Raw genomic sequence first — 12,307 nt, forward strand, 5'->3', positions numbered from 1 at the left:
AGCTTGCCATTTTGGGGAGAAAGTGATGATAACAGGACATTTTATCAGTCACAATGCTAAATTTTAATACTCAAACCTCAGTCCAGTTTCCTTAATGGCCAGCTTGTGTTTCAAGGAAATTGTTTAGGATTTTTATATAACTGGCAGCCCACTGCTGTAAAACAAAAAAATATTAGGAGTGGAAGAAAACAGGAGGAATGTGTCAGACCTATAAGACCAAGGGGAATGGGGCTGTGGACAGGGCTAGTTAGAAAACAAGAATCCCACTTCCTGAAATATTTCGAGATTCAAAATTTGGTTTTGTTCCTATGTGAAATATTTTGCAAAACATGAGAACGAGACCCTCTCCCTCCCTAAAATAGCCAATATTCCAGTGGTTAAGGCACTCGCCTGGGATGTGGGAGACCTAGATTTAAGGCCCCTGTTCTGCCCGATTCAGAGCAGGCACTTGAACCCTGTTCTCCCTCATCCCTGGTGAGCGCCCTAACTGCTGAGCTTTTGGCTAGTCTGGGGAATTGCTCTGAATCCTATCCAATATCTAAGAACGTTTTGTCAGGACCTGTATGTTTCATTTTTGACAAATTGGTACTTTTAGCAAAAAAGTTTTGTTGAAAAATTCTCGACCAGCTCTAGGTGTCAGGGGGCTGGTACAGGGTATGCAGGAGAGAGTCTGAAGGAGGTGTGGGGAGAATTGGGGGGAATGTCTGTGAGAGGTGTCAAGCATGGGGGAACTTAGGGTATGGGAGGAATCTGAGACCAGGCTCAGAAATATCAAGTGTGGAGAATCAGGGGAAGGGATTCTGCAACGGCTGAAAATTTCTTAAATGAATGTGGTGATGGTAATTGGATTGACAGCCTTGAAAGCTGAATCCTTCTTTGTCCAGAGAGCAAACCTAGAACAGTCAGTGAGTAGTGTCAAGCCCCAGCTCTTAATGTGTCTCAGCCCTGCTTGGGGAGAGGGGCAATTCACTCTCCACAGGCCATTCCAACCTTGGTCTCTCTGCTGAAACAGCCAATGGGAAGACCACTTTGTGATGCGGGTACCTCACAATTGGACTGCATTTGCCATAGGACAGACTTTAGGTCACTGCCAAGCTGGGCCGATTTGAACCTGTGCAAGTCTCCATATTATATTTATGACCCACAGTATCATCCAGTCCCCCGGTAGAACAGATCGTGAAGGGAAATGTTGAAACATAGCAGCTGTAAACTACAAAAACTGCATGTGCCGCCTCCCTCAGTTAAGTATTAATGTATAATCCAATCTACTGTGATTAGCATTTACATCCTACAGCAGAGGTGGGCAAACTTTTTGGTCTGAGGGCCACATCAGGGTTCCAAAACTATGGAGGACTGGGTAGGGAAGTCGGTGCCTCCCCAAACAGCCTGGCCCTCACCCTCTATCCGCCCCCTCCCATGTCCCGCCCCCTGACTGACCCCCTCAGAACCCCCAACCCATCCCCCCTCCCCGCTCCTTGTCCCCTGTCTGCCCCCTCGCCGGAATCCCCCCCCAACTACCCCCCGGTACCCCACCCCCTAAACAACCCCAACTGCTCCTTGTCCCCCGACTGCCCCAAACCCTATCCACACCCCCGCCCCCTGACAGACCCCCCAGGACTCCCATGCCTATCCAACCCCCCTGCTCTTCCCCATCCCCTGACCGCCCTCTGCCCCATCCAACCGCCCCCTGCTCTCTGTCCCCTGACTGCCCCTGGGAGTCCCTGCTCCTTATCCAACCTCCCTGCCCCCTTAGCATGCCACTCAGAGCAGCAGCAGCTCACAGCCCCGCCACCCAGAGCACTGGCAGCTCAGCGAGCGGAGGCTGCGGGGGAGGGAGAGCAGCAGGGGAGGGGCTGGGGGCTAGCCTTCCCGGCCAGGAGCTCAAGGGCTGGGTAGGACGGTCCCGCGGGCCATAGTTTGCTCACCTCTGTCCTGCAGTGACAGGCAGTCCGGAAGTACCTAAAATAGATATAAATAAATGTACAGCCTTAACCTACAGTACATTTTGGGTTGTGATCTCTTCATAGTTCATAAGCTAAGAATGGTTGAATCAGGGAATTGCATGGATGGGAATCATAAAAAACAAACAAAACAAAAAAACCCTACCCACCACCACCATCACACAGCGTGCTACAGGAAATGGTGTTGCTGATACAGTAGGCTTTGCTCTTCCCTTGGTGTGTGCTGAGCAATGCCAAGGAGTGGTACTAGAAGATGGTGTTCTATTGGAGGTAGTGTCTTGAGGATGAGAAGTAAAATCAAGGCTCTAACCACCTGGAGTAATTAAAAATCCCATTGCACTTTTCAGTTGTGTGTTAGCCTCACTGTAATGTATCTCCAATTTAGATAATTATAGTTTTGCTCCCTAAAATTCCCCCTTCTGATTTTTAATTGGGGGAATTACGCTAAACTCCCTCCTGGAATAAACCTGCTGTGTACTTTTTGTATGTGTCAAACAATTGCTATGTTCTAGCCCAATAGTGGCTGCAATTTAGTGGTGGCTGAGCAAATGATACCTAATTAACGGGGATGTTTCCCAAATAACATTCAATACGTTTCCTTGGTTTTTTGTCCTTGGCTCTCAATTGTCCATGGAGAAGTTCTGAGGGAGGAAATTAGTCGTGATTCTCAGGTGAATAGCATTAAGAGCTGATGTAGAGCACTGCACAGAAAGACATATGCATTGCACAACCACAAGTTTTATTGGTCCTACAAAACCCAGGAACTATGCTACATGTTTTTGAGTGCCATCTACTGTCATCTATTGTCTAACTATTTAGATGTATACAGACCTAGAGAACTCTCATACCAGATGGTAACTTATCGGTGGTTGTTTCTTGCTTTTTTCATTATAGGAGCAAGGCAAGATTGGTGTGGTCTTCAATATTGGTACAGTGGATATTTCTATCAAAGAGGAGAGCACCCCAGTGAATGATGGCAAATATCATGTGGTGCGGTTTACTCGGAATGGTGGAAATGCCACTCTTCAGGTGGACAGCTGGCCAGTGAATGAACACTACCCTTCAGGTATATGTTTGACCAAGAAATCTTTCTCTCTGTCGTTCCCCTCTCATCCATCCACACCTTAAAATAAGGGTTACAACAACTAAATCACAAAACACTGGGGTGGTATACAAACATTTATACATCCCCAGAAATAGAGAGTTGGGTTGAGCCTGATCCAATGTAAAGGGGTTCTGTGTTCACTGTGCTGGAAAATGAGGTATTTCATCCAACATCTACTGTGTAGGGAGAGGTGTGGTGCACAAAGGCTGCATGGCAATATGCACATAGATCATGCACAGTAAAAGCCCACTGGGTATATCCTGATCTTACAAAGAGTTACAAACTGATTGAACAACAACTTAGATTTGTTACTTGTGGTGATTTCTAATGAAAAAGAGCAGAGTGAGGAGCAGTGTGGTGGGAAGGGGGCTTGGCACTCTACCTTATCTCCTCATTGCAGTCTGCAGAGATATGAATGTAAGGGACAACGAATGTGGCAAAGTTGGTTCACAGGAGTTTGCGTGGATCTTTCTTTTTGCTTCCCATAAGCTTTCATTCCCTGAAATTTTGCTCTGAATTTTGGGTTTGCACAAACAAAACTTGACACACTATCCAGCTGAAACCATCATGTTTTAGTTTACTTCATGTCAAAAACCATGTGGAACCATTCAGTTTCATATTGATTCTATCTGAAACCATAACCTAGCAAAGAAGGGCAGCAGTGACAGACTGGGGTAATGTGCATGCAGAGAAGAAAAGCCACATCCTTCTCCGTTTGTGTGTCACCATCGTTGAAGGCCAAAGTCACCCTGAAATCAAAAGGATGCAGCCTTAGCGACACTGACAGTGCAAGGAGATGCTCAGTGACATACATAGTCTGTAGAATGCAAACAAACGGAGAGAGATTGCAGAGACAGTCACTGTTGTCAACTTATTATTTGGCATCAGGGGTCTATTCAGCAGCTGCCGGTGTTAAGTAAAGCCAGGCAGCCTCTGGTGCCTCTCGCCCAGGTTTACACATAACCCACTTGGGGGTGGAAAGAGGGAGGATTCTCCTGATAAACACTAGGCAATTTGCCAGTAGTGTGGGAGTCGCCCACAAGCCATTTAGCTTCGAATGATGGCACTCGTGAGAGATACCCAAAGTACACTGCACCTAATTGTTCCCCCCAGACACTAATAAATTACTCTGAGGGCGTGATTTCATTTTTTCTCTTCACTGAGAGAGCATGCTGGGAGCCTCTGTATCTGAGTGAGCTTCCCTGTGGTGCAGCACTAGTGCCTTCTACTTCGTATTCCACATGACACAAATGATATAGATGTTTAGTGCAATATATTCAAAGGGCCTGTTCCCCAGCACCTTTGCCATTATGGTGCATCAGATTCAGCCCAGTTATCCACTGGCTAGGGAGGGTGGGATGGCTAGGAAGTGCCCAAATCCAGTGCTTCCTTCCTACAGCCTCCATTAATTATTTCCCAGTTGTCTACGTCTGGTCCAGTTGGCAGCCAGTTACAGCCTGTACAGCCCTGTGAATAGAATTTCTTTTTATATTAGTTACTGTAGTTAATCCCTCTGGCAAAGAAGCAAAATACTCAGCTCTCTCACTTGCTGAGTTTTTGAAAAGGGAAAATAAAACTTGCTTAGGAAATATCATAACTGCATCCTCTGCTGCTGCCTTATTTAAAGATCAGTCTGTGTTTCCATTAGGAAATTCATGGATTTACAAAATCTACATTAGCCATGTGCCTGGGCTGATATTGGGTATATAAAGTCACATCCCAAGGATGAGGGATTTATTTCTAATCCATCCAGGCCACCCAACCCCCCGATTCTCCCTCACACACATACCAACTTCTGGGTATTTGTAGGTTATAAAATCTTTTTTAAAAGACCCAATAGACGTTAACCAGCTTCATAAGTTTAGTGAGCAATAATAACCCTAAAATGTCTTTTAAAACCAAAAATGTTTCACTGGCCATTACTATACACTGAGACTGTGCACACATTGGAATTTCTTGTAAAGGATATAGACACAGGCCTGAACCAGAACTTTGAGGAGGTTTGGCTTTGGAGCCAAGCTTCATAGCTTGGTCCTGTGTCTACAGTTGTATATGACCAAAACCTGAAAATCTCAACAGCACACGCCTTGAAGAAAATTCAAATATTGATCCATACCTGGACTGAGCATTTTGGTCCCTCTCTAAAAGGAATATGATGTCAAAAATAGCCAAGGAATCTATTCTCTCCCAGCTGCCTCGCTCCCATTCATAGTAGGGTGGGGTAATATGCAGGAATAAAATACAACTGCCCAGAATAAAACAGCCTACATATGCTCATTAATATCTGGAAAGCATTACATTCACAGCAGGGAGGACTTGGTTGTGAATCTGAAGGTGCAAGACAATTGGGGTGAAAGTGAAAGGCAGGAGTGAAAGTAGCAGAATAAGAACAATGGACATCAAGAAAGCAGAACTTAACAAACTAAGAGAATTGGTAGGAAAAGTCCCAGGGGAAGAAAATCTAAGGGGAAAAAGTAGTTCAGGAGAGCTGGCAGTTTTTCAAAGAGACAATATTAAAGGCACAATAGCAAACTATCCTGATGCAAAGAGAGATAGGAAGAATAGTAAAAGGCCAATATGGCTCCATCAGGAGCTCCTTAATGACCTAAAAACAAAAAGGAATCCTACAAAAAGTGGAAACATGGACACATTTCTAAAAACGAATACAAAATAATAGTGCAAGCATGTAGAGCTAAAATCAGAAAGGCTAAGGCATAAAATGAATAACACCTAGCAAGGAACATAACAGGCTGTAAGAAGAGATTCTATAAATATTTTAGTAAAAACAGAAAAATGAAGGAAAGTGTCACTACTTTATGGGAATGAACAGCTAATAACAGATAGCATCAAGAAGGCTAAGGTGTTTAATGCCTGTTTTGCTGCAGCCTTTGTTAAAAAGATTAATTGTGATCAGATACTTAACAAAACGTTAACAACAAGGGGGTAGGAACGCAAGTCCAAACAGGGCAAGAACAGGTAAAAGGATATTTAAATACATTAGATGTATTCAACTCAGCAGGACTGATGAAAGTCACTTAGTGTATTTAAGGAAGTAGCTGAAGCATTCTCTGAAACATTAGCAACTATCTTTGAGAATGCATGGAGGACTGGTGAGGTCCCGGAAGACTGGAGAAGAGCAAAACATAGTACTTATTTTTTAAAAAGGAGAACAAAGAGGATCTGGGGAATTATAGATCAGTCAGCCTAACGTTGATGCCCGGAAAGATACCAGAACAAATAATTAAACAATTAATTTGTAAGCACCTAGAGGGTAACAATGATAAGTAATAACCGACATGGAGTTGTCAAGAACAACTTGTCCCAAACCAACATAGTTTCCTTCTGTCCTAGAGGATAGGGGGAAGCAGCAGACGTGACATATCTTGATTTTAGTAATATTTTTGAAACAGTCTCACATGACATTCTAAGAAGCAAATTATGGAAATGTAGTAGTTGAAATTACTATAAAGTGGTTGCACAGCTGGTTGAATGACCATACTCAAAGAGTAGTTATCAGTGGTTTACTGTCAAACTGGGAGGGAATATCTAGTTGGGTCTGCAGGAATCAGTCCTGAGTCCAATACTATTAAATATTTTCATTAAATACTTGGCAAACAGAAGGGAGTGTATGGTTATAAAATTTGTGGGTGACACCAAGCAGGGAGGAGTTGCAAGGACTTTGGTGGACAGGATTAGAATTCAAAATAAACATGACAAATTGGAGAATTGGTCTTCAATCAATAAAAATAAATTCCATAAAGACAAGTGCGAAGTACCACACTTAGGAAGGAAAAATCAAATGTGTAACTACAAAATGGGGACTAATTGGCTAGACCGTGGTACTGCTGAGAAGGATCTGGGGGCTGTCGTGGATGAGAAATGGAATGTGAGCCAACAGTGTTATGCAGTTGTGAAAAAGGGTTATGTCATTCTGGGGTGAATTAACAATAGTGTCGTATGTAAGACATGGAAGGTAATAGTCCTGCTCTAGTCAGCACTGGTGAGGCCTCAGCTGGAGTGTCGTGTCTGGTTTTGGGCACCACAGTTTAAGAAAATGTGGACAAATTAGAGACAATCTAGATGAGAGTAAAAAAAATGATAAAAGGTTTAGAACACCTGACCTATGAGGAAAAGTTAAAACTGGGGATGTTTAATCTTGAGAAAAGAAGATTGAAGCGGGGACCTGATAACAGTCTTCAAATATGTTAAGGACTGTTATAAAGAGGACAGTGATCAATTGTTCTCCATGTCCACTGAAGGTAGGACAAAAAGTAATGGGCTTAATCTGCAGCAAAGGAGATTTAAGTTAGATATTAGGAAAAACTCTCTAAGTATAGGGATAGCAAAGTACTGGAATAGGCTTCCAACAGAGGTTGTGGAATTGCCATCATTGGTGATTTTTAAGAACAGGTTGGATAAACACCTGTCAGGGATGGTCTATATTTATTTCATCCTGCTTCCATGTAGAGGGATGGACTAGATGGTCTTCTGATGTCCCGTCCAGCCCTACATTTCTGTGATGCTGTGATCTATACATGCTATTTTATCTTTGATGATTACAGTTACTTCTATCTGTAACTTGCTGATTGTGACTAAAGGATTGCAAACTTGGCCATCTTGCGTGTTGCCATATGTGTTGCCATCTTTGCCACAAGCGGGTAAATTAAAATATTATTTCAGTTTTCCTCTCTGAATTTCATTGCCTTTTGTGGGATTATACGTGAGATTCATAATTTATTTGAATGGTGTAAGTGTAGACCAATGGTTACTAAATGAGCAAAGAGAGAAGTATTTACTCTTCTTTAAACACAGCCATCAATCAAGAAGGAATTAAATGAAAATAGCCAAATGGGTTCAAAAGACTCCAAAGCTATTATCTTTGCAACTTCATATAATAAGACAAGTAAATAGAAAAAGCAACAAAATAACAATTCAGGCACTGACCAAATATCTTTATATAGCATCCAATTACAGCCAAATCACCTGCAACATGGGGATTGCTCATTTTGGGAAGGAAGAAGGGGTAGAGGTAAATTTGAAAGGAAGGAATTCATTTGAGCCTAAGGTTGTCTTAGCCTGGAGAACCTGAAATAATCCTAATCATTAGAGAGTCTCTTAGTGTTCGTGCCTGGCTTTGACATTCCAACCCTATTAGTGTCTCATTTACTGGACAATAAGGCAGTGATGTAGCATTCAGGTTTGAGCCAATATTCCTGAGAAATGAGGAATAACAAATATCAGCATGAATGCACTGGAGTTGCTCACTTTCATCCACCTGTCCTGGCACCCTTTAGCCAAAACCACTGGCTCAATGATAATATTCAATATTTGAATTTGTTTTCCCTTTGTCATCTCCCCCAAGCCCACAACAGGGAGATGGGCTGTATCAGATTTGCGTGTCTTCAGACAGAGCATTTCTAGTCAGCTGTGTGATGCCTGGGTCATGAAGATTAATGCATTAATAGGCCAGTGTGTCTATTCTTCAGCCTTGGGTATCCCTCTGAATGGCAAATTTACACTACTCTCTGTTCTTCAGAAGGGACTTACGTCCCTACTGTTCTCTGGGGTGCAAGCAATGTTTGGTGCAGCATCTCTGTGATAGATGTGTGTCAGTGATGACTGGTTTTGTAGTTGCTGAGAGCTTTTTCTAAATCTAAATTCAGCTATTTTTGTGGTTTAATAAGTGTCATTCTGGATCAAGAACAGTGTCCCTATTGGGTAAAATACAAGAGCCAGTGAAGGTAAGAGAAGCCTCTGATATACTTTTATTTCAGATTATTGTAAAACCCATTGTATTTGAGGCACTTTACAATAGGAGAAAAAAAGACAAATTATGAATCCCAGAAGAAGCTAGCAATTCTCAAAAGGGTTAAAAACAAATCACCTATCTTGACATGGAACTGGGATAGATACCTCAGGCCGTGGGTTTTCATTAAATCCTAGCCAGAAGGTTTTCTTTCTCTCTCGCTACCTTTGCTTGCAAAGAGAGATTTGGGGTCTTGCCAGATCTGGAGTGTACATTAAAACAAGCCTCATCTCTCTGTTCATTCATCCATGCAGTGCCTGCATTTCCTTCAGTACAGCAGGAAGAGAAAAACTAGGCAGAAAGGAGCTGCAAAGAAAGAACACGTCAATAACACCAAAATAAAGCCTGATTGAAGTCATGTTTCAAAGAGGGATAGTGGGGGTAAGTGAGATGAAAGACAGGAAGAGACTTTCATTTAAAGAGTCACTCACTTAATAGGGGAACATTATCCTGGCTTTTTATAGACATTTAATATTTTAAAACTGAGAATCAATTCAATATTGAACAACTAGATCCTCATGAGCTAGTTTCTCCAGATAAGTAGAGAGAAAAAAATTGTTCCACTTACTCCTCCTATCACCTTTGTGAGTGACCTCCACCAGCCTCCCATCAGGAGTCCACTCATTCTCTTAAGTGGCATTAACTTTTAATGCCAGTGGCTCCAGGTAATAGAAATAACTTTTGTCCTCTCAGTGCTCCTCCCGTCAACACACACACACACACACACACACACGGTTTACCACAAAGTTTGGCAAATTGGAATCCAAACTCCTCCCCAGAGTGCTCCGGTGGTTGGGGTTGGGGGAGGGGAGGGATTCCTGGTATAGTGGCTCTGCTGGGCCAGTGTCCTACTGCCAATCTTTGTCTTCTGGTGTCACAATATTTCTGAGTTGGAGTTGGCCGGATGAAGGGCAGGTGTTGATGGCAGGCTGAGATTCTGCCTCTTTCCATTCCCCTCTTGCTCACACATGAAATTTAAACTATGCCCATGTTTCTTTTGTTTCTTTCTACTGTTGTGTTGCGCCTTTTTGACCCCAGAGGCTAGTCCAAGTTCAGGGCCCTGGGGATGTTCCAGTTAGAAGTAGAAAATGATGGATCTGGTATTTACAATCTTGCTTCTTTACAAAGAACGTACAAAATCTTGCTTCTTCAAATGCAGGAGTAGTGAAGAACAAAGAAGCAGATTCTTAGCTTACAACCTCAAGTGTCTTTAGCCAACACCAGGCCCAAAAGCTCTCTCTCTCTAGCTTTTTCCAGGGTCACACCGTGCTTCCAGGCATTTGCTTGGCTTTTTGGCTTTCCCTGGATTTCTGTGTGCTCTCAGATACACAGCCCCTGGTCAGAATACCCAGTGGAACTAATTGCCCACATAGTGCTAGTTTCTGGCAGGCTCTCTTAGGCATCGTTTTTGGCGTGGCCCCTTAACAGCTATCTTAAATGAAGGGTGCATTCACACACCATTTTCTGCCAGGTTTTAACTCCACTCATGGGACAGGATCATCTCTCTTCTTCTGAGCCACAACAGGAGTTATGATCTGCTGGGCCATTCTTGCAGTTGGTTCCTGGGATTTAACTATCTACATCTAACTGCAGGGTATTCTCAAAGGCCATCACATACTTCTGCAACCTGTTTGCTGGAGTAGGCCCATGAGGGCCTGGGTGCAGTGAGCTTGAGGCCTTTTGGGGTACAGGAATAGGAGTGTCAAGCTTTTGTCTGCAGTGTGGTTATAGCCATGTTGGTGCCAAGATATTAAAGAGACAAGGTGTGTAAGAGTCTATCTTTTATTGGACCATAATCTCTATTTTTGAGAGAGACATGCTTTCAAGCTTACATAGGGTTCTTCTTCAGGAAGAGGACCAGGAGAAGCTGCTCCAATAAAAGATATTACCTCGCCCACCTTCTCTCTCTAAGGTTTTGTCTGACTTTTAGTAAATGAGACTAAATTGTATATGGATGGGGGAGGGGTTTTAGTGAGTAGGGCTTTTATTTTTTTTATAATTAACTGTTGTATTGATACAGGGGCCTGGTGATGGTCATAGATATAAGTCTATTAAATAAATAACAAATGGTCTGATTTTCAGAGGTACTCAGCATCCGCAACTCCCATTGCTTTCAATGGGAATTATCCATACTTGGCACCTCTGAAAATTGGACCATACACCTCTATAATTGCCATTGCCACTTGTTTGCTTTAAAATGGATAATTTCTTGTCCACTCACACTCCTTGCCCTTCCACCCTTATCTCTACTTTCTCCTTTCCCAAGTGACATGAACTTGATTAAACTAAAAGTCTATTCCTTGCCCCACCCCTCCACTTGAGGGCCCTGAGGGGCTTATTTCCTTTCTTCTCTTGGTTTTATTTAGTTTTTATCCACCAACATTTTCTTTTTCCCCCTCTGTGATTTCCCAGCTACGAGATAAATAGCCTTGTATCTTACAAGCTAAATACAATTACTGCTATCAAAACCAGAGTCTTTCTCTTTCCGTAAATGTCTCTTGGAAGCTGATAAGCTGTTCAAGGCAAACCATGGGCTTCTGTCTAATCCTGAGATTAAACATAACCACCCAGAAGACAGCAAGCACATTTTTGTTTGGAGGTAGGGGGGAAAAAGGGGGTGGGGAAGTGAGATTCTCTCCTGAGATAGTAAGAGGACATGTGTACGACTCAAGGTTATTTGTAAAAGAATTACACAAAACATAGAGGAACTTGTTGTTATGATGAGGAATTTCATCAGATAATGCAGAAGCTGTTTTAGTTACTAAAGAAAAGACTTTGCAAGGATACCTTTGGGACTGAGGGTGTCAGGGAGGTATGTGCAACAGCTCCTAGGCATGGCTGCTGGTTTTGGATTTTAGTCCCCAGCCCATCTCCCCAACAGGAGATCTTGAAAGATGACAACCAGCTTCTTTGTTATAAATGCCCTATGTTAAATATGGTGAGGCAGTATGGCCCCAAAAGTCAGAGCAGGGGACTGAGTCAGGAATAGCCTATATTCTACTCCCTGCTGTGCCACTTACTGTGTGACCTTGAGTAAGTTAGCTCACCTTTAGGTGCTTCAGTTTCCCTATCTGTCAAATAGGGAATTTGTGGGACTTCATGATTATAAAGCATTTTGAAATCCTCACCACCAGGGAAGGGGAAAATAGATTTAGATGGTCCAACAGTTAACCATGGATCATCTGAGGCAAACTGCCTCATCTAACATGTGCCTTCATGTTGCAGGCACAAGCTGATAGGTTGTGATTTCGCTCGCTCTCATAATTTCAGTAGTATTGGGTTAGCCAGTACTTGGATGGGAGACCCCCAAGGGAAACTCAGGAACTCTACTAAATGGTGTACGTGATTCACTAAGAGATGGTCTTTCATCTAAATTTGTCCTGCACCCAATACTGCTGCATAGCATGTGCTACTAGAGAATACCATCCATTTAAT

At 42.8% G+C, this 12,307-nt stretch overlaps 1 protein-coding gene across 6 annotated transcripts in view; it reads left to right on the plus strand.

The window, feature by feature from the left end:
• The window catches only part of NRXN3 (neurexin 3), a 1,403,073-nt gene that overhangs the window by 1,224,822 nt on the left and 165,944 nt on the right, over positions 1 to 12,307 (plus strand). For all 6 annotated transcript variants that reach the window (XM_084630166.1, XM_084630167.1, XM_084630168.1 and 3 more), the window contains one exon: positions 2,856 to 3,027. In XM_084630166.1, coding sequence (XP_084486292.1) covers positions 2,856 to 3,027 — 172 coding nt within the window. The remainder of the gene's footprint in view (positions 1 to 2,855; positions 3,028 to 12,307) is intronic.

This window comes from Lepidochelys olivacea (assembly GCF_965140295.1).
Source record: "Lepidochelys olivacea isolate rLepOli2 genome assembly, chromosome: 6".
Taxonomy (NCBI): Eukaryota; Metazoa; Chordata; order Testudines; family Cheloniidae; genus Lepidochelys; species Lepidochelys olivacea.